Source organism: Chlamydotis macqueenii, chromosome 2 (assembly GCF_036417535.1).
Source record: "Chlamydotis macqueenii isolate bChlMac1 chromosome 2, bChlMac1.mat, whole genome shotgun sequence".
NCBI classification, from domain to species: Eukaryota; Metazoa; Chordata; class Aves; order Otidiformes; family Otididae; genus Chlamydotis; species Chlamydotis macqueenii.
Window position 1 is genome coordinate 30,712,588 of NC_141557.1, and position 27,537 is coordinate 30,740,124.

The 27,537-nt window shown below is 37.2% G+C and overlaps 1 protein-coding gene across 1 annotated transcript in view; it reads right to left on the reverse strand.

Moving 5' to 3' along the window:
* The window catches only part of MEOX2 (mesenchyme homeobox 2), a 55,808-nt gene that overhangs the window by 12,843 nt on the left and 15,428 nt on the right, over nucleotides 1-27,537 (reverse strand). The window contains exon 2 of the mRNA XM_086742427.1: nucleotides 2,700-2,872. Within this exon, the coding sequence (XP_086598553.1) occupies nucleotides 2,700-2,872 (173 nt within the window). The remainder of the gene's footprint in view (nucleotides 1-2,699; nucleotides 2,873-27,537) is intronic.

The window sequence follows — 27,537 nt, forward strand, 5'->3', positions numbered from 1 at the left end:
AAGGAGGCTGTGGCCCATGGAGGGCCCGCTGGGACAGCCGTTCTGGAGGGACTGAACTCCGTGGAAGAGATGACCCACGCCGGAGCAGTTCCACGAAGGACTGTGGCGTAGGGGTGGGACCCCACAATGGAGCAGGGGAGGAATGTGAGGAGTTCTTCCCCTGACCATGAAGCAGCGGTGTGAAACAACGTATGATGAACTGACTGCAACCCCCATTCCCTCTTCCCTCCTGTGCCGCTCAGGAAGGGAAGGTAGTAGAGATAATGTTAAGCTTGGGAAGAAGGAGGGGTGGAGGGAGGTTATCTTGTTCTCTGTCTCATTATCCTGCTGTTTGTAGTAATAAATGAATAGTTTTCCCCAAGTTGAGTCTGTTTTGCCTGTGACGGTAACTTTAAGGATTTCTCCCTGTCCTTACCTCAAACCTCGAGCCGTTTTTCCTTATATTTTCTCTCCCTGTTCTCTTGGAAGGTGGGGGAGTGAGAGAGAGACTGCGTAGTCTGGTCCTGATCAGGGCTGAACTACGACATTGGCTTAGTATGATTCAGAAACTGAAAAATATCTCCAGAATTTTCTCTCAATTTTCTTTTTGTTTTCAATTAACAATACAGGTTTTATGCTTTTTTTTTTTTCCTCTTAGACCATTTTATTGTGGCAAGATACAGAACGGGACTCTTATCAAGCTAAAAATTTTAATGCTTTCCTTTTCTAAGTAAGTGTGGCTTTAAGGAGGAAGGCAGGCAGGAAAGCATGAAGGAAGGAAAGCAGGCAGGAAGGAAGGAAAGCAGGAAGGAAGGAAGGGAGTTATCTCTAGCAGCTCAGTTGTCACTCTGTGAATATCTGGGGAAGCAGAGAAGAATTCAATTACATAATTAGGTAGACTAATTATAATTCTATAGAAATTACCACAATTATCAGCAGAATGCTTAGAACTAACATTATGTGACAGGTAGAAAACAGCAAGTGCTCCCATGACTTAAATGAATTCTCTGCACTTGTGTAGCACAGGCTGACTTTTCTCCTCCAGAGAGAATATTCACTATTGATCTGTCCCTTTCCAGTATGTTAAATGCTTTTACTTTAACTGTTTCCTTTAGGATAATGAATTGTTTATTCATTTAGTTGTACCACTCAACCTTATCTTTGAAGAAAAGAATAAAGAATAAAGGAAGATCAGTTAAATTCCAGGCCAAATTCACCATTATTAAATATGAAGATATGTTTTCTGAATTCAGCTGACTGATTCCCATTAAATTGGCCAGCAGATATTTTTAGAAATTTATTTATCATTGCTCAGTTCCACACAGACTCTACCTTTGTCACTGAGACAAGAATTCATTCCTCCTCTCCTTAGCTGTCAAAGTCAAGTGTGGAAGTTAATCTGATTGTCTCTGCTTACCTTAGTCAGTGGAAATGAAGAAGAAAAAAAAATTATCAATTGTTTGATACAAAATGGTGTGCTTTACAAATATAACACACATATTTAAGTAAACTGAAAAATACCTCAGTGGAACCTGGCAACGTGTCCAAGTCAAGCAAGAGAAATTACTGGTGGCTTCTTGGCAAGTTGGAAAGAGCAGCCATTTTCTAGAAGCCTTCAAAGAAAAAAATTGTTTCCTTTGCTTGTGTGAGTAAATGTGTGTTCATGTGTATAGAAAAGACTGGATTTTCACTGCCATATCTACTAATAGCATGTGTTAATGGAACTCAAGAAAATTGCAAAACTTTTCATATCTAGAGTTCACAAATCATGGTGCTGTTTTGATACCTTCCCTTAAATATTTCATCATCTTACTGATGGTATCTAAAGAAATTGCTCAATCTAATATTGATTCCTGAGGAAAGGATGACTGCCTATCAGTGGGTAAAAAGCCTTCAATTTTAATGATAAAACTGTACACAATACTTCATCAGATTTGGTCTACTTAAGTCTGGTATTCTAAATGTCTTTACTAAACCACATTTTTTAAATGTGTACGTTGATGCAATTATTATTTGAAATGTGACTTTACTACCTATTTAGTGTGTTGGGATGAGATCCTGAAACACTTCAGTACATGCTTAACATGAATATTTCTATTAGAAATCAATGTGACAACATGGATGATGAAATTTGAGCACGTGCAGAAGTGATTCCCGGACCAGAGTTTGGTGAGCAGGAAACCAATAACAATGATAAGAAATTCTATCATCTCCTCTGTTTTCATAGTGCAGGGTAAGATAAAGTGGTTAAAAATGCCTGTATTCCAGTTTTGCTGGTGTTCCCATTCTTGCTGCCATCTGGAAACAGGATGTTCAGAAACTCCGGACAAATGGCAACTGCATATATTTAATAGACTAAAACAAGATGCTCATATTTGTTGCATGCAGGCAAATCAACTGCTTGCGCATGCAGTATTTGGGACCTACCACTTCTTCCGCCACATCAGTATGGACAGATTAGAAAAGATATACACCAGTTTAACAGATATATTACTCATGCTTTATTCTTCCATCTCTGCCTACTAGATGAAACTATTCTGTAGCTGCTAGACATAAAAATATAAATTACTTGCATAGCAGAGAGATAATATATGTATATCATTTTGCTATAAACATTAAATCTGATAGATCAACATATCTATTAGTAACATAAGCAAGTGCTCTACCATGAGGAGCTACTGACCACTGGGAAATATTGGGCAAGCATTTAAAGTCAGTACCTGTCTTTCAGTGAGGTCAAGGTTTACTGCTATCTCATATCGCCTCAGTCTGGTCAAATAGTTATGATGAGCAAATTCTGCTTCTAGCTCTCTGATTTGCTCCTTGGTGAAAGCTGTCCTTTCCTTCCTGGGTTTACTGTTGACCTCTGACTTGTAGTTTCCTTCTTGGGAATCTGAAAAAAAAAATAAAATTAAAAAATGGAGGTAATGATAAGCATACAGATAAACAGGAAACAAACCCAAAGATAACAACATGCTTGTTACATTCTTCAAACTTTCTTCTCTCAGAAACACACCCTTGCTTTCATACCTTTGGATTCTTCACTGCAAATCAGGAAAGCAGCAGTAATTCTGATGGACATGAGCTATTGCTTCCATTCATCCACATCAAACTTTAGCTTAAAACCTTGTAGTGTTTCATTTCCTAACAGTTCTCTGCAGAATTTCTGCAAAGCTTCAATCCTTCCCACTTCTGGCAATTCTCAGTGCATCCAACCAGTACAGGATGTGTATCATTTGATTAGTGTTTTAATGAGTAATACTTCAAGAATCTCTGTCCTTTCATTTCACTAGTAGTGTAAGCCAAGGCTCTATTTTAAAGAATACCCTTTAAGGTTTAGTCTAGTTACACTTTCAGGGAAAGGTAACAGACAAAGCACAGGAAATTCAATACACATAAAAAATAAATTGGTAAGCACATCCCATGTAATAATGGGATCCCCTCCTCTTCATGCCACTGTGCAGGTAGGGAGGTTATACCACAGCTGGCATCAGTATAGGAAATTTGCTACCACTACAGCTCGTTATCTAAGGAATACTTTGGCGACAATCAAAGGAGCTTTGCTGAAAGTTTCATTACCACCCTCCTGATTCCTTTCAATCTCAGAAACAGGTACACTTGATCCTGAACCAAACTACTGAACTCAACAACAGTTATTGTGTTGCTGTCTGTGAAGTCTGTTTAAACGAATGAAGAGAGATGAAACTGTAAAAAAAAAAAGAAGAAAAAAAAATAGAGAAAGAGTGGAAAAAAAAAAAAAACACCAGACATTTATAAGTTTGGGTATGATACAACACCTATAAAACCAAAATTAGCAGGAGATCAGGAGGAGTATCATTAGTCAAATTCTGGGCTCATGAACCATCTTAAAAATGTCACAGATTAATTCACACTTCAGCTGCTGATTTAAATAGAAACCTGCATCAACATCCAAATGAACAGGCCTGCAAGAAATCACTCCCTGGGACTCTCTGTCAGATGAATCATCGACATGCCTGAGACTGTCCAACTGGCCAGTGAGTCTGGTTTCAAAACTACATTTTACAGAGGTACAAAAATGTTTTTAGTTTTTGTCAGTTACTCTGTTGCTTGGAAGGGATTTTTTTTTTTTTAATGACAACTGTTGATGCTTGACTCACTGCTATAGTCATTAATTTAAAATGTTTTAAAGCTAATGGCTTCAAATCACCAAACCTGTTAGCTTTTGCTGACATAACACACAGACCTGTGCTTCAGACGTGCAGTGTACTGCTGGTTGTATGACTGAGGGTATCCACCAAAGTTTTTGAGTGGGTCTGGGAGCTGTTCAGCCACAACTGGAGTAGGGATTTTCTAGGATAGGACCCTGTTAGATGGCACACCCGTTGACTACAGTGTGAGGCCAAGGTCCATTGTCCAAACTCAACATAGAAAACTTGACAGATCAAAACCACCTTAAACCTAGAAGTTCACATTTCTTACTTCATACTAGTTGGCAAATTGGAGTCACTATAACTTCTTTCCTCATTTTTCCATTGCAGGAACATGCACATTGCTCTTCTTCCTTGAAATTTCCTCGTCTCCTGCCACATTATAAGGTCCAAATACTATGTAGATGACTTGAACTTAAATACTTAAACCCCTATATCAGCATTCCAGTGAATCACTGAGATACCTAAATCATTTTTCTTAGCATTCGGACTTACTGTTCTTATACCACCGGACATGTGTTTCATATGTGTTCGAAAGCAGGTAGGTGTGTATACTCCTTATCCGCAGTACAACACAGAAATGTCTTTCGTGCAAGTCATTGCTAAAGTCCTCTTAACTGTCTTGGTAAACCTGTGCCTGCGTGAGGCCATGAGCCAAGAAGTTTTCCGATGTAAGTACTTGCTGTAAGAAAGATCCAGAGCTCACTGGTTTCCAAACTAAAGATTGTGGCCTTAAATAAAAGTAATGCACCTACAGATGACACTGACACCATATTGAAAATTAAATGCTAGAAATGAAGACATAATCCTGGAAATGCAACAGAAAATAAGATCAAGGGTGTAAAACCTCGGTAGCTACTGCTATTGTGAATGGTCAAAGGGAAAAACTTCAGGAGTACCCATCCAAACGTCTCTCAGGAGGATACTGATCTCTGTACATGACTGAAACCTGCAACACAAGCAATTTTTTTTTATCTGCAAGCAGATAGTTCTATGAGGAAAACATAATTACTGTACAGCCAGTAAGATCACAAGGAGCCAAGTCGTTGTTCAGGTTAATACTCATGTTTCTGAGTTCCCAATTTACAAATGCGGTTAGCATCTAAATTCCAGGTTCCTGGAATACTGATGGAAAGAAAGGGAAATGTAACTACATGAGTAGCATTTGTCCTTCATCTTTGCCAGCACAGAGGATTGAGCACTGCTAGCAATGTTAGCCCACACAGATCCTCTGCGAATATAAGCATGCTTGGACAAGGAGTTATTTAGACATTTCTGCCATTGCTGGGTGCTACCTTTAAGTCCATGCTGTATTGTAAGTGCCTGGCAGCCACAGTTTTGTCAGCAGTACGATTTCATCAGCAGACTAACACAGTGGAAAATTTTCAGGTATTTATTTATTTATTTGTTGTGAATGTCATTGAATGCATTTGTAACAGTCAAGATACTCTGAAAAAAACCCCATGAAATATATTTAAATATTGCTGAAATAGAAAGTTGGAGAGGTATGCAGAAACCTGAGACAGGTACAGACAAAGCTGACTCCCTCTCAATGCTGAGGTTGACACAACAGAACAACTAGAATCCTAGGAAATCTGTTTTGGCAAATATCTGGCCAGCAAGACAATTGTATTTTGCTTAATGCATTTGAGATATTGAAAATGTATCTAAAAAGAGACTTAGATGGATGCCAGTTAGGTGAACACCAGCGATGAGCTCTTGCTGTCATCTGACTTTCTCTGCTGCAGTGTTCCTGTGGTTCATTTATAGATTGCCTTTTATTTCCTATTGATATCATACTACTTGGAACAGTAATTTTAGAAATTTGGATTGTTTTAATTTCCAAAGTGGTAAATCTAGGTTTTCTGATTGTTTCTTTTTAACAGTCTCTATAGAGCCAGGATTGGGAGCTCCCATCTCTTTCTGACCTTCAGGTCGCTGCTCATGTCACCTGACTAGCTTCTCTTTGGTGGAAAATGGGTGGGAGTCTTGGAAGAGATTTTTGGCAGAACTCTTGTCGGCCCACATCTGGTTTGCAGCTGTTGCAACTAAGACAAGAAAAAAAGTCCCCAAAACCTTAGTTTTCTTCTACTGGCTATGTCTTATGCCAAATGGTAGGTGCAGAGGCATAGAACAAAGCCTAGGGGGATCTAACTTACACTCCTTGCCTCTCAAAAGGCACACATAAAATATATACAGATGGTACAAACCACTTGATGAAAAATACAGCAATCTATATTGTCTGTCTTCCGTCTTCTCCCAGACAAATTCTGGCACACTCTCAGAAGATGTAGACCACATGCAGGTATTAGTACCTTATCAGTCTCTCTTTTGCAAACCTTTGTTCTTTGGTGTCAGGTAATGTAGGCAGTTAAACACTGCTTTGAGAGATGCAGACCATATCTCTTTCTCAGAACTGTTTTTATCAGTTTTCAAAAACCCCAGGCAGCATCTTTAATATCTCCTGTTAGACAAAAATGCTTGCTGGTAACTGATGCAGAAGGCACCTTTTGGAAAGAAATTCAAAGCTATAAGTTACTGTTCTACAGGTCTTTAGAGGCTTAGGTTTTTTCTGACTTTAAAAAGTTTAGGTTTTTCCTATTTTTTTTTTTTTACAAAAAATCATTACTATTTGCACTTTCCCCACCGTCAAGAGTTACTTCCGCTTTACTCTAAGGAAAGGATTGCTGTTAATCCCTATATTTCTATTGTCCCTCAAGGGTTCCTATTTCCTTCTCTTTACATCATTGAGAAATGAAGCAAGCAAACACAGGATCTAACTCCCCTGTGTAGAATATAAAAAGTGGTCATTTTGGTATTTTTGCTTTTGATGCATGCCTAGGAAAAAAAGGACTGGTCACAGAATAGGGAAAAGAGACTGGTTAGAATATCTGCAATACATAGATCTGCTGCCAACTGGTTAATGTCAGAATCACAGGCAAAATGTGCAAGAAGCATCTGCTCTTTTTTCTTGGATTAGTTCGACAGCTCACGTGCCTTCATTACTCATATAGAAATTAACTTTCAGTTAATGCCTGCAATGTAAGATCCCAGACAAAAATTTTCAAAAATAAGTCAGATTGCTAGTGTTCTATTGGCAATTCCAGATGGTTTGCAGATCCTGACATCCATACTGAGAGCAAGTAGTGACAACAGCCACTAATGATTTGTGACAAAAAGGCCATCGGAATTTCATCTCTAGAGTTGTTACTCAGTGTCCAGGTTTTCAACTTGCACTCACATCTTTCCACATTTGTTCTCAGAAAGCCCCTACCATGAACAACATATTTCTAAATTTATTTCACTATAAATCTATAATGAAGTTGGAAAAGTTAAATGTTCTTAATTGCATACCTTCCTACAAATTATGTTCAAGTGTTTGCAGAGATGAGGACTACATGGTTGTTTACTTTAAAATGAAGAAATCTATACAAAGTAATCAATGCAAAAAGTTGATTACTTCTAAGTAGTTTAACATTACGTTAAAGATAATTTCTTTGAAGCTGAATTCCTCTACATTTGGTTAAATCACTAACATGTAAACAGAAGCTAAAGATCAATAGGACACAATAATGATTCAATGCAAAATGCTTTTTTTTTCTTTTCCTTCAAGATATTAGTGATACAAATTTAGGGAAAAATGCTTTAGTATCAGGGTTAAAATCTGGCGAAATATCATTAATCTGAAATACACATATGAAGAAAATAAGCAACTTTGTACTATTCCAATTGCAAAGGGATATTATAGAATCATAGAGTCATAGAATGGTTTGGGTTGGAAGGGACCTTTAAAGGTCATCTAGTCCAACCCCCCTGCAAGGAGCAGGGACATCTCCAACCAGATCAGGTTGCTCAGAGCCCCATCCAACCTGGCCTTGAATGTTTCCAGGGATGGGGCCTCCACCACATCTTTGGGCAACCTATTCCAGTCTTCTACCACCCTCACTGTAAAAAATTTCTTCCTTATGTCCAGTCTAAATCTACCTCTATGGAGAGGACTACTATATTTTTTAATGGTCAGACATACATACTGGTGTACAGCTGAACTGCCTAATCTAATTGTTTCTGATGCTTTATAGTTAATTATATTTTACCACAGCATGAAATAGTCTACTGAGACACAAGCAAGGAGCTGGCCTAAAGGTCTCCATATGGTTCCTGTTGTTTTGCCAGCAACTACATGCAAGAGCAAGATTTACCTAGAAATAGTCGCTTTCACATATTTCTGACATTTAATAGAGAATACTATGAAGTTTTTCCATGACATTTTTTTCCAAATTTTCAATTCAAAATTGCTCAGAATTAATATGTAAACTTACCTTGTGTCCAAAACATTGCCCATTGCTTTGCAGGATCCTGATTTAAATCCTCACTACCTACTTCTGAGTATAAACTTTTTACCAAAAAAAGTTAGTTAAATCTACATACCTATGCTTACTTCCGTACACCACTCTTATTTGCACTAGTTGACACTACGCAACCAAATGCTGCAGACTTAATTAATCTATTTGTTTCATTATTTTCCTTCTCTTTAAAGTAATTTAAATAGTATTCATAGAAGAATTTGCTCAGTTAAAAGTACAGTTCCAAATCACTGAACATATTCAATCTGAGTGTCTCTTTTGAGAATGCCAGTAAAAGTATTTCTGGAACTGCAATTCACTAAATATATTTAGAGAATCCTTTCTGAAAACTGGAACAAACTGGCATCATCATTTCCATAATTCACACCTCTGCATATGCAAAGATGCACAGTAGCACAAGTATGACATCAAAATTATATGAATCCTTCTTTTCATTCTAAGAAAAGCAAACTTTTGTTTGCTTATTGAGTTAATGCTTTCTAAACCAGTCTGTGACAATTAAGAATTTAAAACAGCCTCATATCCATTCCCAAAAATACCCCATGAAATGGCACAAGAAAACCTGTGGATATTCCGAAACACACTATACACTGTCCTAAACCATTACCTACTAGTTGTTACTGCCAACATTTTGTTATTACTGCCTTCTAAAAGTACAAGTCTAGGAATTATACTGCAGTATTGGAAAGACTGATTCATTACACTGTGATAGCTAATGTTGCAAGGTCTTGAAGATACCTATGCTGGAAAAGATGTGCTTCTGCCAGGTCACCTAATTGATCTAACTATGTAGCATGTATACGTCATTTCTTCTTCAAACCATGCAAATATGGAAGACAACATATGAATTCTCTCATATGAATAATTGCACTAGTTAGTAGATCTTCATGTGGAAGACACTACTCTCAGTCCCCAATGATTGTATAATTACAGCTTATGTTAGGAAAGGAGACACAGGATTTCCCTTAAAGATACTTTACGGGCTGCCTTTTAATAGTACTTTATACAACTGGGACTTCCAGTTCCCATTTGGAGTTTTGGAGATACATCTCTTACATGCAGCATCAAGTAACATACACGTGGTGATGGTTTGCCTATTTACCAAACCATTTTTATAATTTGCTTTCATGTAGAAGAGTTTCGTTAAATGAAGGTTAGAGCTGCCAGCACTGTCTCCTCACAGATTAGCAGTGAGTCCTCCTGAGTAAGAGTTGAGTTAACCTACAAAATTAAACCAAAAAATTTTGCATGCAGGAGCCTCTTAGAACAAAAAGACATCCAAGTGAAGAAAACAGTAGTTGAGATAGGAGTTTATATAATCTTTCTTTTCTGGAGTCTCATCTCCTAGGCATCTCCCACAGAGGCTTTTTCCTATCCAAAGAAAGCAGAATAAAAGTGATGAGTGACCAAACCCACCCCAAACACTGGGCGTGCCTCAATCATCATCATCGATCTGATGAAAGCCCTTCCCTGGACAGAAGCTGTATCAGAACTCCAAGGAGGCATTAAAATACTCCTTTTGGCCCTACTTTATTGTGTAAAAATGAAGGATCTAAATCACTACAAACTGTAGGGAAGTGGTTGCTTAAGAAGAGAAAAGAGCATATGACACACAGAACTTAGTTAGATAATCACCTCTCAACAAGTTTTATCTCCCTAAAATGATGGGTTGTAGTTTTCATTTTAGCTTTGTGAAGCAGAGAGACCCTTGTCCTGCCAAAAATACTAGAGCAGCCAATATAGGCAGTGTTCTGGGACTCAAGTTTAACAGAAGGCAATATTTAATTTGTGTCTGAAAAAAAAGAAAAAAAAAGTAAAATACTTCAGTGATAAAGAATGCACTCTGGATGTTTTAATCCTTTGGCCAGTGAGCTTTTTGAGGAGATGCTTTCTCACAAGTATGTGTAGATCTGCCTCTTCATCATAGTTAAAACGCAGTTGAGGTTACTCCACTTTATATGACACAAAATACTAAATATTTAGCTTATGATCTTGCCAGCAAAACCAGAGATGAGGCTAAGGAATGGAAAAATATGTTGCGGTGACTTACTGCTAAGAAATATATAGAGAAATTTTACCCGTATGTATCCTACATGTGCTATCTAGAATTTAAATATAGTGAAAATGATTATTTTTTTCTCTGTAAAGCCAGACTACCACTGTTAATATTAAGAATCCAAAGTATAGTGGGGATGGGAACGTATGTCAAGCAATGCATTTTACAAACTTTGCTTCTATATTAACTTCTTTATGTAAATGGCCATTAGTTTTACGTGCTTTCAAATTTACATTCAAAGTCCCTTGCATTTAAAGCAGCAGTGTATTCCACCACAAGACCTGCTTCCCAAATGGCAGTCAGCCCTTGCTAATAATTCTGTTGCTTGGAAAGTTCAGACATTGTGGATATTATTCTTCAAATCTGCGAGTAAAACACTTTTAATGAGGTATTTCCAACTTGGTTACTCCACATAAAAATCCCAATTCTTTAATTTTCAGACATCACTACGATAGATCTTGATTGTGAATTTCCACATATTCTTATAATAACCAACTATTGTCTTTTATCTGTATGCAAATAGACTTCAGGTTTTTTACATGTAGTCACTAAGGTCACCTTATGCAAAGTTTGCAAAATTAAGGTACAATTTTCAGACCTCAACAAGTGTATAGCCTTATGCTCCTTCTTCCTTAGCTGACATGCTATATATAGACAGTGCCATTGCCCCCACTCCTCACACACAAGACATTACATTAAAAAAAAAGTAAAACCCAGAATCTCTAGTAATTCTGGTAGATCTTGTAACAGACCACATCATTGTGCCACAATATGTACCTTCACTAGAGCAAATGGCCTAGAAAACAGTATGTTTTTGGGACAGTTTCTAAAGATGGGCCAATTTTTTCCCCAGATTACAGTGGGCAAGCTGAGGCAAGCCCAAGAGTTTCAGTTGAATTGCCTCTCAGTCACAAGGGTGTCAGAGCCAATTTTGATCCTATTATAAGTCCCAGCTTACTTTGTGTATAGTCATGAGAAGTCTTGAGTTGATTAAAGAAAAGTGTTTTCTTAGGCTTCTACATATATATTTTCTCAAAATATACATGTAGAACTTACAGTCAAAATCTTGCTGACTTCTAAGTTTGCTTTTTAAAAAAAAATTTATTGCAATTGCATGAGCTCCTGTCCGAACAAAAAAAATAAATACTTTGCACATAAGCCAAAGAACCCAGGATTTTAGTTTTCCATACTAAGCAATAAAAGTTGAAACATTTACAGAAGTTTAATACAGTTGGAGTTTCTTTAGGACTCCATATTGCCTTACTCACCCATCTTTCCAAAGCAGGTCTTCAGGATACAGTTACAGAAAGGAAAATATAAATTGGTACCAACAATTCTACTTTAACTCTTTCTAAGAATTATTTTGCTGCTACAGGAAACAGGAAGCCATTTCACAGTGGTATTTTTCAGTGTAATTCTTCCACGTGTGGTACACTGGCTAATTTTTTTTTCCATTCATCATGGAACGGATTTCTTTGTAACTCCTTAATGATGTAGTGAAAATTTTATATATGTTGAACATGTGACAGAATAAAAACAGTGTCTGGAGCAAATCTAACATCCAATATTTCTGCCTAATCCTATGTTAGCATGCCCTTTCTCCCTTCTTTTTTTTTTTTCTCCAATCAGTCTGCCTCAAATGTTTTTACTCTTTCTAAAACTTGTCCTTTTGAAACACTCATAACTGGCCTCTGCTGTGTATGTAGCACCTTGCAGAATTGCAGGAACACAAATCACCTTCCATTTCACAGTCCTGATGAGTGTAGCGGTCCTCACAGGCAATTTCACACGGTCATTCCTACCTTAGTTGCTGCCCTGGTTGGACATGGCTTAGCTAATGTAGCATTACAGCTTTCAGCGTGAGGCACAAATGTAATACCTGTCTGAGTATTTAAGAAATATCATAGATATCTGTGTAAATGCATATGCCTGCATACGTTTTAGTGACATGTTTTGTAAATCTTATTATCCCTCAGAAAGCATTAAAATGAAGCCAACAGGCCCAGCTGTGCTCATAACATACCTTAGTAGATATCCAGACTTTTTTTAAGAACAGAAAAATACACACACACGCACTCCTACCAAACAGGGTTGCTTTTCTGGGTGTATTCTACTATTTCATTCACAGTTTACTTTACAACATTGTGCTGAAGTATAACACTAACTATAAAAATGGAAAAACAGTGGAAAGTACTTTCCCACATGCAATTAAATTGAATTACCTGTCTTTCAAGGGAAACCAAAATAAAAAGGCTTATAAAATAAAATTTTTCAGATGTTTAAACTATTTATATCATTGGCTTTCAGACCAACCGTGACAGTTTCATTTTTCACTTTAAACTATTACTATCTGTTAATACTAGATAGAAAACCTCCTAATGACTACTTTAGACGTCCTGACTATCAGCTGGTTTTGACTTACAAGTTCTGCTACCTAGCGGCATGCCACATTTTCCTTTCTTTGTGTTTTCTCAAATGATTATCGTAAATGGCAGAATCTATTAAAAACACCCAAAGGATTTGTCATGTTTGAAGCTAACACAAATTCCTTTTTCAAGTTATAGTACAATTGTTAAGGGATGGAAAAACGCTCACATAATTAAACAGAAAACCCAAAATAGTTCTCTAAATAAAGATATTTGGTAAATCTGTAAAAGAAATAAAATTTAACTTACAGTGCAGGTTTATGTTTTCTGCTAAATCTATTTTACTATTAAGTTTACAGTCTAGGGGAGCTTTTTGATGAATAATTTTTCTTGATTGCTAACAATCAAACTTGTTGTACAGTTAAAGTGCGTGACTCATAATGGAGAGCTTTGGCAGAGTGCAATTAAAAAAACCCAGCCTTCAACTTTGATCTTAGCAAAAAGCTGCGACATAATTGTTTGGAGTACTTCCTATTATTTTAAGATTAGAGTGCAAGAAAATATTTACTATATATCTAAGAGGGGAGGTCACTTCAACTATGGGTTCAAGTATAGTTTTTGAGACAGCAAACTTTTATGCCATACTTGTACTATCACCATTTATATGTATGGTATAAAGAAGCTATAGTTTAAAGATCTAAAATGGACTCCTACTTCCAAAGTCATTGATATTCCTTACATAGTCTTAATTTTTAGTTTGGAAAGAGAAAGTACAGTAATAAGGGCCTGATTTTGCAAACATGTCAGTGTCTTCATAAAGTTCAGGTCTCAAGTGAGCACTCTGAGAACAGATATATTTAGAAAAAAAAAAAAAAAAGAAAAGAAAAGAATCCCCCAAAACCCAAAAGCATCCAATAATTAAACCACAAGTCCACAGTACGTTAGTCAAATCAAAAGGTCATTTTATCCCCAGCTTCGTTTCCAACTTCTTTTCAGTAATGGAAAGTCTTTCTGTGGTCACTAGACTAATACAAAAGTAGAAACTCTTATTTTCCCAAATAAGAGAGGCCATTTGGCACACAAATGTTAAATAATATGGCCTGACTCTTCCATCATTCAGCTCACACAACTTGCTGCATATAAGCTGGAGAAGAAAGATCCTCCTGGTAAAGCGCTAGAGAAATAGTCTGACAGAGCATGTCAAAGCATAGGAAATCCTATATATGTTTGATAATTTCAGACAGTATTTGTTGAACTTTTTTAAACAAGTCTCATTTTAAATACCTACCTCTACTGGGACAAGAAAATTAAGGAACATTCATTACAATTGAAGATACAAGTTGGGTAGGTATAGCTTTTTTCTCCATCCTAAAAGTTATAACACCAAAAACAAATACAGAAGTTACTTAATTCTTCTGTAAAAAAAAACTCATATCAGTCCTCACATTCTCTACTGTGATCAGTTGTCACCTTCCAGTAATGGTTGGCAGGCTGGAGGTTAAACATCATTCCCTCTTTTGACTCTGAAAGTATTGAACGCCATCCTTCTAGGAAATTAAAACTGCTTTTTTATTTTTTGCTCTTCTTCCCATCCATATAATCTAGAGTTGGATGATCTGCAGTAAGCACAGATGCAATACTTGAGATTATCAAGTCACAGAAATAAGGGGAAAAAAGGAGCAACAAAAATTATTAGCATACCTACTGGAGGATGTAGAAGTGCACTCTAAAAAGCAGAGACTTGAAACAACAATGAAATCCCAGCATACAGACCAATAACCAGCAATTCCAGGGCTGGACTTCATGCAACAACAATGAACACTGCATTTGGCAGTGATAATGGGGTAAGGAGAGCGAGGTAGAAAAATCTCCCTCTGAACCTCAAAAAATACCTCCTGAACTCTGGTCCGGCAGCTTTGAAAAAAGAGTATGTAGTAGCTCTGAAACGGCACAAATTCAAGAGGTATATTAAGAAGTGGAATAAAGGTCTCCAACTTTCCAACAAAATGAGTTATAGCAGTTAGACATGCGCTCTGGGGCGTTACCCTTTTCAATACAAAACTTTATTCCATCTAATTTTAAACTACTCAGGCACTGAGTTTCCACTCAATTAAATCAGATTATTGGACATCATACTATTTTTATCAGGGGTATCTTATTTTAAAGTTGCACAGCATTGGAAAACCTTCATGACAAGAAAGGAGCTTTTCCAATCTTTTTTACCCATTGATAACCACTCCGAGTATGGGCCTCTCGCTCAGAAGCCTGAGGCAAAGGCTAGAGCCTACGAAGCAGGGACTGTTCGCTTAGCACGGCCATCCCTGCGATTATACTGGCTGATAGTTTCCGTTGATATACGACAAAACCTGAAGCATGTGATCTCAATTGTCCGCTGCGAGGCAAAGCGTCGTGAGGCAGACTTACGGGTATGTCCTGAACAACCCCATTCCCTCCTTTATTTAAAATGTCCAACTAGCATGACTTCCATCTCCCGTCCTTTCTGTGGTCCCTAGTGACTCCAGTGAGTAGAACAAATGTCACTAAGGCTTGGCTTTATTGTAAATGCTGGACTGAGCATGCTCCGGTACAGCACGGCTTGATAAAAATGGTACTTGTTGAATTACTGGACGGGGTTGTTTTACATTGTTGCAATGTTTTCCGGGGGATTTATAGGCCTCTGGGGCACTGAAAACATGGAGCAATAGCTTCTTTCATAGATGTAAACATGGGTTTGAGTAAATAGTTAATTTATGCTGGTGTTAGAGCATTTGGCAGATGTTCCAAGTCATAAACAAGCTTTCTCCATCTCTCAAAACAAAACTAAAACTGGATATTGACTTTCTCTATCATCCAAAACCCCAGCAAACAAACTTGGACGCAGTTCATTTCACAAATCTGAGGCAAAATTCAAAAGGAAAGGGGGTTAAAATGTTGGTCGGTTAGAGTTATGACTATGCTGAACTCATAAAAGATGAAAGAGCATAACATGCTGATATAGCTGATGTTCTTATGCAAGACTGCCTTGTTTCCATTAAACAGTGAAAAGACAGCTACTGTTGAACTGAAGAAACTGATGGAAAATCCTCATTACTACATAAACAGTGGTTTAGGCATAAAAAGTGTTTAGTTTATGCATCTGTGCATTTAACTGAACACTAAGCTTTTTCTAAACACAATTTGATGCCTTCCTACTCCCATATATTTTCACTTTCTTTTTGAAAGCAGGAAATCTGTATCTTCTCATGCCTCAAAATGTAAACAAAAAAAAAATTAATTATTTTTATATCATGTGTTTTACCTAACCAACCAGGGAATCCCAGTACATTGCTCCTAGACTTGGAGTTTCCCTTTAAAGTCTGTCTCTTCTTTTGTTGTTGGTGGGGGTTTTTTTTACCTCTTTTCCAAAGGAGACTTTGGTCTACCATAAAAGACCTCATTGGTTACATTGGTTACATCATCTACTTATTCTATTTTGGGATTTAGACCGCTTGCTTATTTGGTGTTCAAATTTGGTGTTCTCTTATTTGGTGTTCTCTTATTCAGCTGCTTATCCAGACATAAAGCTGAAGAAACAAATCTCATAGTCATGCAATTACAACAGAACATTCTCATTTGACCTCCCTTAGCTTTTAAGTCACATCAATAAGTCACACAATGATATGACTTAGCTTTTAAGTCACATCAATAAAAATGTATACCTAAACCATTTTTTTTCAATGATAGCTTCCATTCCTGCGTCTACAAATTTCACCTCTTTCAAGCTGATCTAGTCCCTATTAAACATTTCAATACCAACTCCTTTGATGTTGTCAAGACGAAGCTGAGAATATTAAAAAATCACCAGTCATTCCTTCTTGGATTGCATCAATGCTGACTGGATAAGAAGTTCAGGTTAACCATCCTACTTCAACATATTAATGAGCATTAATTCACACATATATATCAACGTGCAAGTCAAACAGGATTATTTGTGTGGATGATGTGCTATTTGTAAACATGATCTGCCCCCAGAAGCTACTGAATAGATCTACACTTGCTTTTGTGTGTCTTAATACATCAAAAATGCCTTTTAATTAAGAACTAATTCTGATTTGTTTTTATTTGATTTGCTTTAACTTGCACTGAGAGATAACAGGAGCCCATTTCAGATAGTTTGCTACTACTTGGAATTATTCATCATTTATTGTCAGAGAAGGGACACCATCAGGACATCAATGCGTGACCCTACTAAGCCTTAAAGGGAAATAAATAAACAAATACATTTTTATAATACTACTTGGAAAAGACTATTATTCAATCAAAGACTGAAGAATATTTGCCTTAGCTAGGAAGGCTACTTCCCTAGCTAGGAGGACATTTGTTTGGTTCAAAAACTGTAGAAAGAGCCCAGAAGCTTTTTCTTTGAATGAAGACATGTATGCATAAATAGAATGAGACAGAGAAACTTCCAAATTTGTTATTCTTTAGTATTACTGTAGCAGTGTTGCTTAAAGGGCCTCCTCATTATACTGGACATTGCATACTAACAAATGAAAGTCCATGCTCCCAAGAGTTGACAATGCATTTATCGTATGCTGCACCTCACTTCTTTGTGGTGGTAACAAACAAGTGAAAACATTGATCACTGCATTCCAGCTGTTATCATTCTGAGTATTATATCAGAGTAGGTTTTAAGTAAAGACTGAGGGAAAACATCACAGTTGTGACATCCTTCAACTTAGTCTCCCGATTAATCTAAGTGAAAACAGCAGTTCATATCTTGAACAAGATCTTGATCCTTATTCAAATAAGGTGGCAATAAGTGGCCAAATTTGTATAATTACATATCATTTTGCATATAAATAGTATCATATTAAATTCACTTTTAAAATAACAGACCTGGGGGTAAAAAAAAACTGCAAGGAGGAGTCAAATTGTGTATGATCCCGTCAAAGGTGGGCAGACAGGGCATAGGACGTTGTGTAGGTCACATCTCACTGAGGTACAATTGCAGAAGCAATAGCAACAGTCTGTTTCTCTAACTCAAAATGGACTTCTTTACTACTGTAATTCTGCAATTCCTTACAGTATGTTTATGAACAAAAAAAAAAGTATAGTTTATCTCAATGTTGCAGGAAATTAAATAATAGGAAAGGTAAAAATATGCAGTATCCTCAGGTTCGTGTTCAGCAAAAGGCTAAGGAAAAGAAACATTGAGATCTAAACCAAGGACAAAAGCAACATGAAAATGTATATATAGTTCTCATCAAACCTTTGTAGACTTTTGTGACAAGGTGAGCAAACCTTTCATGAGACATATGTCAACAGATACTCAGGTCCACTGAGCTACATAGGAATTCAGATGCTTTAGCATCTGAAAGCATCAATCTTTGTGGGTGTAAGTCAGCTTATCTCCTACATGTCAAACTGGTAATATGCAATGTGAGTATGATCTATTCCTTTTATAAATGAATTATTCAAACAGATGAAGAGATCCTTATACATAGAAATCTGACCTACAACTCCAGGAACATTTTTAGGAAGCAGGAATACAAGCCACGATCACCCAAAAATTGTTTCAGGGTGGAAGCAATTTCTGAAATTATAGAAGCATCATTGCAAATGCAAGATAACAATTTATCAATGAGAGAGCTATGAAAATCAGACTTTTTTTTTAGGCAACTCATATGTCAAGTTGTGCAGGGGTAAAATCACTTATCAGTATTTAGACTTTCATCTTCCCAAATGTATTTCGAAAACAGCCATTCTGAAACTCCCTTTGGACATGAGATTTTAGGGAAACCAAAATAATTTTTAAAACTTGGTAAAAGTACACATAGTGTATGAAAGTCTTTAGCTCAAATCCAGTTCTGAAAACCTGTTTACAAATCACAATCCCATGGAGGGCTCATACAGGATATGAACAATCAGTTGTTTCAGCAACGTGTGTGTGAAAAACAAAGAAGGCATAGAAAGTGCTCAGAAAAGTATGCTGCCTTTTGTACCTATTTTTCTAAGGAAAATGACCTTCAATGACCCACAATGCTGTGCTGGATTATTAATTTCTCTACATCTTCTGCTGCTATTGATCATCAAATTTATCAATCCAATTTTTAACTGATTATTACACACAAACTTTCCTCTCAGATTCAGAACCTTGTGAATCATTATGAATACAATGTCCCGGGATATCTGTACCATTCCAGTCTCAAAGCATCCAGTATTTCTACAAAAGTAGTTAAAAACCAGTAAGGCAATAATGTTGAGATGCCAAAAACGATGTTCAGCTCCTCATTTACTCTAAATCAATATTAAGAAAAATGTTGGAGATGGCAATGTTATATCCGGTACAAATCATCACTCGGACAAAGCATAGCTGACACTAGATAGGACCAAAGTACTTGTCTGAAAGGCTTCCTTCTCTCTGAATGCCTTCCGCCTCACCCTACCTCCTCCTGATGTTCAGACGTGCAGGCCGATGCCCTTGTCACTGCCTAGCTGCTGCCTGTTTGCTTGGATGGAATCTCACTGTGCTGAACTCTCACTCCAGATGATGGAGATTAGTCCCCGTCCTACCCGAAACAAAGCAGGCATCCACCAGCAGAATTTGCTAACCGATGTAATGCATATGCAGGTATTAAGTCACCCGTCCTGAAAACAAGTTTTGAGTTGATACATAAAGACACAAGTTGTCTGCTGAGTGTGAAGATTCACACAACATCCCACTTTCCCCTCCTGCTCTGTGCACTGGCTCCCCCTTGGAGTAAAGACTCCACCTTGAGGTCTCTCTCTAGCTGTTTAAAGCTCCCCCTGGCCCCCCGAAATAGCTTGAGCAATCTGGCAGCTTTTTCTCTCCAAGATACGACTTTTCCAGGACAACTGTGTTCCCCTGAAACCATTCTAAAACTTAGAAGTGTGAGAGGCTCACAAACGCAGAACCCGGTCTTTTTTTCCAAGCAAGACTGAAACTTCATTCCCGTAAGAAAAGTGTGGTTTCTGAGTTCATGGCTTACCTGAGCAGATACAAAGTTGTCTTAATTCTGATTTTATAAGTTATACATATACATATGACACAAACAAAAACTATGTAGTACACACAGGAAGAATTTAATTCTTCTCTGCCATATTAATATACAGAATTCATGAACAGGGCATCTTTGGGGTCTCGTAAAGCAGCTTAAAAACTTTTTATTATTTCAATTATTCACATACTAAAAGTACTAGAGCAGCATAAATAAAAACAGTGAATCAGCCTTGAATAACTGGCTGTAGCTTTTGCTCTGAACAACCCCTGAAATTTTTTTATGCTTACCTGGAGCTTGCCCAGTCATTGCAAACTTAGGTTTATGTTACTAGATAAATTCTTAGAAAAGAAGTATCTTTCTGACTGGACTGATACTGTCTGCATTATACTTTTTTTTTGGCTCAATTTTTTGTTGGAAGACAAAGTAAACAGGAAACTCCCAAGTGTTTAACTCTTGCAAAACTAGCTATCAAACCAAAGACAGAATTCCCCAAGTTTTGAGTTCCAGTATTATTTAAAATGGCTTGAAGATCCCATTTTAGCAGTACCTCATCCTACTACTTTTGATCCAGAAAAAAAAAAATCCACTTCTTTACTGCATTTTTAGAACTTCAGAGATATTAAATGAATCAACAGGGAAAGCGATCCCTTATTTGCTCAGTAAAATGTAAAAACATTCTTTACAGTTGTCATATAACTAAAATTCCTTGAAGTTCATGTAATGTACAGCTAAGTGTTTAGTAGCCCTCAAATTTTCCTTCTTCCTGTAACAAGGTGCTTTAGCAGCTTTATAAATAAATCATCTAAGGACATAATCCAGAAACCCTTATGCAATTTTTATTCACACATCCTTTAAGGTATACCTGTGCTCATTTAATCTTATGGGTTTTTTCCCCTCTATTTTTTTATAGATTAACTTGAAAGTGGCAAAACTAGGACTCCCATCCATGCAGAAGGCTACATGCTACCTGACTGATACAAAGATACAGGTGTGCAGATGTTTCTTCATGTGAACAACCGTCAGTCTTTAAGAATAATGATGAGCTATAAGCTTCTGGGAAACAAAAAAAAATATATAGATGATAACTGGAGGTGAAAAAAAAAGAAAATAAAAGAAAAAGATAAGGCATGACCAGACTTAGTGCTTTCTACTTCATATTTCCTACATTCCCACCAGCTAGATTTGGATTCTTCCCACCATTTCATTATTTGTTCCTAATGATCACATATGATGTCTGTGATACATCAGGACCTAAAGAGTTGTGTAGTTTCAACAAATGTGCCTTTTCAGGACTTGAAGCTACCAAAATCGTATTTAAAAAATCATCTCTAAGCACTTTTTCAGAGTGTCTATGGATTCATTTCAGGATATTTTGGCAAATGTAATTTGGAAACTAATCCCAGTTTTATAAACAAGTAGTGTATTTTGTAGGAATTGAACTGTCATATGTATGGCAGACAGATACAAGCCTTTCCTTTCCCTTTCTTTCTTTTCCTTGCTTTTGTTCTGTTATTGACAAAAAACACCATTTATGTGGGATTAAACAAGAGCCAAGAAATATATATTGTCAACTGGAACCCCAAGTGATTTCCACAACTTTTTCAAATTAGATCTAGCATCTGGCACCACAGCAAGTGCCACACTCCTTTTGGTTTTGTTTTATACCGTTTTACCATGGGTCTGGTTTTACATCTGCCTGTCACTAGTACAAGCAATTATAAGTCCAGACAATGAAAAAGAAAGGAAGAAGGGTAGTGTCATCCCACCCTCACATGAGGCCGTGTGATGAGGTAAGCTCCTGGCTCAGGACAGGGTGTGGTGAAGCACATCTATCTCCCTAGCTTTGCACAGGACTGTCTTTCCCTCTAGTTCCCTTCAATCCTCCAGGATCTTCCCACTGAGGAACACAGAGACACTTCAGCACTGTGCTGGGAGCATGCAAACCCCCAGTCCATGGCAGGAAAGAGAGAGATACAGGAATCTCCCCTTAAGTCGCTACTGGTAAAAACATGTAAATTTTTTTTGAAGTCCATGTTAACTTATAAAACTCAGTACATACACAAAGCATCAGAAGGCAATCTGAATACAGGGGTTAGAATAAGTGTTTGGACAGGATACAGCTCAAGACTGTGTTTATGCTTGCAGTAATTACAAGAATAGTTTCTACCTTATCTGAGTTCAAAATGTGAAGTATTAAATTTGCTAGCAATAAAAAATAGAGTGGAATGTCAGCACGAGTCTGAAAATAAGTGACTTAAAAGGATTTGGATAAGAACAAATTAAATATTTTATTTATAGGACTAAAGGAAAAAAACAAAAATTACTGGCTGTCGATCCAAATCTAAGATTGAACTTTCACTGAAACTGTAATAACACTGTTTTCCAACAAAGAAAAAATGTCATTGGAAATACTGATGTTAAAACTCTTAACAAGCATCAAGTGATTTAGAAAAAAGCATAACAAATGGAATGGATAAAGAAACATGAAAGGTTTTTCAACACTATTTATAAGATATGTTGTAAAGCTGTCCGATTTAAAAATTCTCATTAGCTTTTGCTGGGCCAGGGGTCTACCCCTAAGAAAGATTCATTAGATTTTCTTAAAAATAGTCATCTTTCTTCTATTATTATTGATTGTTCCTGTCATGAGTTCAGCTTCCATTAGCAGTTTCTTGTAGTTTTCATATTCCCAGACATTTGTACAAGTCAAAAGTCAGTTTTTATTAGGAAGAAAGCTTAAAGCTACTTTGCTGAAATTAACTGAAAATTTTTATCAGGAACATTTTCCTTCGCTTTTACTAAGAAATAAACTATACTTACTATACTTGTTAACTTAACCTAAAAATGAAGTATAGAACCTAAAACCAAGAATTTTTTTTTCTCCTTTCACAACATTTATGTTTGCCTGTCAGAAGCTTAACTTCCACAGCCTTTTTCAGCAGTGGAAGTAATTCAGCAGAGAACAACCAGAATGGATTAAGGACTTCCCTGGTTTTTCAAGGCTAATTTTTCACGTTGAAAAGAGGTAACAGATAAGACTTAAGCCACAGGTTGTTGGGCAACAGAGACTGCGATGAAATAAGTCCCAGCTCAAAGAGTAAAGAAAAAGCAGATGCAAACTTAGATGTGAAAACGCTCGGTGCTAAAGGCAGTCAAGGCACAGAGAGGTACCCTGCAGACTGGAACACCAAGTGCCACGAGCAGAGCACCATCTAGTTCTAAATGGGAGCCAGAGAGCTGTGGGGGTCAGCAAAATGGCGCCCAGGCAAACAACAGCTGACACAATGCACGCCGCCGACCTAGAAGAGCTTCCTGGACTCTTTCAAATTTCCTCTGTCCCTGTGAAACCAGCTTTCTTTAAGCAGTTTCCAAGGGCCTGCAATTCATTTCTTGGCTAGGCAAGCTCACTTTCACTGAGCACAGTGATCTGAGGTTTGTTTGAATTCCTGCTGTGTGGAAATCTACTGTACTTTCTAGCAGGTGTGAGAACACTGAGGCTCCTTCAGTTGCAGCTCATTTCCACTTACTAACTACTTTATCTCCGTGGATGAAGCAAAAGTGACTTTTGTGTTTCCTGGCAGTCTGCTGCTTCAAAGAACCTAATAGTGATTTGTTTATTTCAGAGGAAATGGAGACCAGTCAGTGATGACAGATTTATTGGTTAAATGGACATCACAAAAAAATTTTCATGCAGTACAGGCTGGCTCTAACCACAGTATGAGAACTCATAGTAAGGGGTGATGTGCATTCCAGAAATCCCGTCCTATTTAATCCACTCCACTCTAATCTGTACATTTATATAGCACCCTTCACACAATTTGCAAGAGCTCTGTACAGAAATGTAATCACCACTGTACTGAAATATATCCAGGTATATTGATGGTGTACATTCAGACTTGAAAATACAGCAAAAGGAGCCAGACTGTTGAGTATCTCCTGGCAATGAGTCAGTCAGTGATAGGCAAGAAATAACTGGGTGTCTGATCTCTTGCAATTAAATCTCAGGATAGAAGAGAATTTTAGTCCTGGACAGACAATTCACAATATGGCAATTCACAATAGCTCCTGGTGGAGGAGAATTTTACATCGGAGCAATAAAACATGAAAATCTATATGAAACTTTAGTGAGACCCAATATAAATTGTACAATATTGCTGATCAAACTCAGTTCAACAAGAGGAAAAGGCATGGGATTTTCAGCATTTGGTAGGTTTGCAACCCATGAAGAATTACTTGGAGAACTACATGGTCTCAATGTAAAAATAAATAAATAAATAAAATCATTCTAGAGCAAGACACTACCAAATTTATGTTGCTATAGTCTTCAAATAATAACTGGATGGGATAATTGCATCTGTCAAAGAAGGTAAAATAGATTTATGGTCAACATATAGGAACCTGTGTTGAAAATCGCAGATAACCTGACAATTGCCCGTTTTCTGGAAGGGTGATCAAGGCAGTCAGCAGAGCATTCCATTTTATCTGGATTCAATTTCAGAAAAATGTCTGGCTGAGGTCCTGCATCAGCCAAACAAACACACCATTTGGAAAGAAGCTGGAATATTTGTTGAGGCAGAGAAATATATCTGTACATCACCTCTATACATATGGTTGGCTAAAGCACATCTGCCAATAATTGGCTCAAAAAATCATCAAAATGATAAAAATACCTCTATTTAAGATGATAAAATAAAAAGTGTTATTTATTATTTGGACCCATATACCTGCTCAAAAATACCTTGATCAATAATTTACTCATCATTTAGTAACTGGAATTATCATTGCACTTTGACTCGTCCTACTCCCTAGTTTAGCTTGACATCCCAAATGGTTTAGTTCTGTTTATACATAAGGAACTGTAAGGTAGTTTTTCCCATTTTACAGACTGAAGATCTGAAGTATGGAATAACTACAGCACTGTGTAAGGATTATTGAAATTACTCTGAAGGAAATGAAACTAGTGGGTCTACACAGGGACTCCTGTAGGGAGTACTGTCAGGGTGATTGGCCCAGAATAACATACTTGCTTCTCAGCAGCAGCAGTTTGCCTGGCAAAATCATGATGCTGACCTGTATGTGCTAACTTCCAGCCCTGGAGACTGCTTGGGTGTTTCTGGGCAATGTTTTAGTAGACAAATTCGTACAAGAACTCGGTGGCAGAGTTGGAAAATCAAGGTTTTTTTTCCTCAATTTCTTTCCAGTGTCTTATTTCAAAGCCATCTATCTTCTCTACTTTTGGCGTGCAGGGTAGCATGGTGGCTTATTAAAATTTACACTTAAGTCTTTTAAGCCTACTAATACCCCCCCCCTCCTTTTAGTAATTATGTCTAAATTTTCAAAACTTATAATCCAAGAATGAAGTCCAAAGGTGCTTTTGAATCAAATACATCTTATACAGCCCATGGCACAACGGAAGTTCAAATGGTATTTTTACTGTGCTTGTATTTGGGTGTGAGAGTGTGTGTGTTTACAGAACTTATGTAAAATCGAGAGCTAATATTTACGATCCTTTTTTAACCATAAGAAGGCGCACTAGATGCCTTGTTTGGTCTTGATTTAACCCAGTCCTGCAAAGCACAATGTATAAGCACAACCATTTGCAAGCACCCTATACACTAGCCTCACTCAAGAAATATTCTGGGATTGGGAGCTTACTTACTTTATAGAAGGAAGTGCACAGCCTTGGTTTCTTTAAAATATGTTTTACAGGATTGCCAGCCTCAAGCAAACAAAGGCGTATGAATGTACAGTATTTTAAAAGTCCACACACTGGTTGAGCTCCTTGAAAACATATTACCAAAGCATTAGATGCAGAGAAGTAGGTCCCCAGTGTGAAAGCAATACGAGGGACACATATCTTTAAAACTCAGGACACGCTGAAGGGGTTGCAGCCCTGCAATATTAACAATAGATCTCTTAACTATAAGCAAATGCTTGAAGGATGTAGATGAGGGACAATTCTGGAATAAAATATTTACAGTTAACATTCTACAGCTAGGAAGAGATAGGCTAAAGCCTAAAAGCTGCATCAACACAAAAGGATCAGCTTTCAAGAAAGCTGCACACCCGACTGTTACCGTTTAGGCACCTAAATGAAGAACAATGGGGTCTGCTGGGTTCTGAGCTCTTTCAAGCATCTGGTCCAAATTCTTTCCTTCTATATGAATCAAAACAAATGTTTAGGCTACCAACTTTCCATTGCCCTTTCAGTTTAATGCCAGTTTTTCTAGCTTTTAAATTCCTTAGTATAATAAGATGAATAAAACACTAACGTAGCAAAATGCCCAGTTAGGGATTATTTGCAATATTTTCTTTTTTATTAGTAGCAGACATAAAGTTTGTATAAAGTCGTTGTAAAAATCTTTCAAAGCAATATGTTTTGGAACAAGATTTTTTGGTTTAATGCATTTAAAAAAATATGAATCCATCTTACTTGGCTATCAAAAAGTGGTCACAGATTAAATCACAGATTTGAAGACAGAAGAGACTGCAAATCAGCATAAACCAAAACACAGTAGCAGAAACAGTCAGAAAATTACCGAGTAAATTACATAAGAAAATACAAAAGAGATCACATCATGACGTGTAAGTAGAATATAAGTCGATGTGTGCTGTGCCACACCATGCTAAGGGGAATTTTAAGGCTACATAATTCCCGCTGCTCAGGACAATTACGTCCATCCTACAGTGGTGCAGAGCCTGATATGGGAGCTCCAATGCTCTGCAAGAGCCTAGGATGCATCATTGTGCCTGGACCGTGATATGGCCTGAGATGGCCGAAAGCTGTGCTAAGTAGTCGTAAGATTTTGTCTTTAAATGTTAGAGGGCAACTATTGAGACAGACAGGCAAATGTAATGACGTGGTAGAGCCATACCTCAGTGACTAAAACAGACGTTGTAGGAAATGCACAGCATTACCTGATACTAACCCTGGGAGAGTAAAGGTCCATTCCCAGTCCTCTTCCCACTACAGGAAAACTCGTTCTGCAGAAATGTGCGAATTCAAACATTTTATGAAAATCTCTGCTTAAGAACACAGAAATTTTGTAGGCTTATCACAGTGAATACTGAAACATTCAACACTTTCAAGCAGGTTCATTAATAAGTAGATTCCACTGGACAAAAGTAAAGAACAACTTGATATCTCATTTTAGTTTTATAATACATGCAGCAGCAAAGGAAACAGCAACTAACGAAAACACAAAACCACAGATGGAAATCAGTGGGTTTTTTCTGACTTGCATGAAAGAAAGCTGCTTCAAGAAGCACGTAAACAGAGTTGGCAGGAAACGTTTACTAATTTACATGCGCTAATTTAATAAAATATAGGGGGTGGAAAGAAACATACAGTCCATTTTCAGATTTGTCTACACCCAATGAGCATTCTTCTCATATTTTTTTGTTTTTCAAACTATATTCAGGTTTAATGTTTCTGCTGCTTTATGATTCTTACACAGATTACTTTCTATAAGTGATACTATGCTAAACAGCCATTATGCCAAAGCTACCTCTGACCTTCAGTTGTAGAAAGAGTTTTCATTAAGAAAATAAAACAAAAAATTTGGAATGAATGACTTG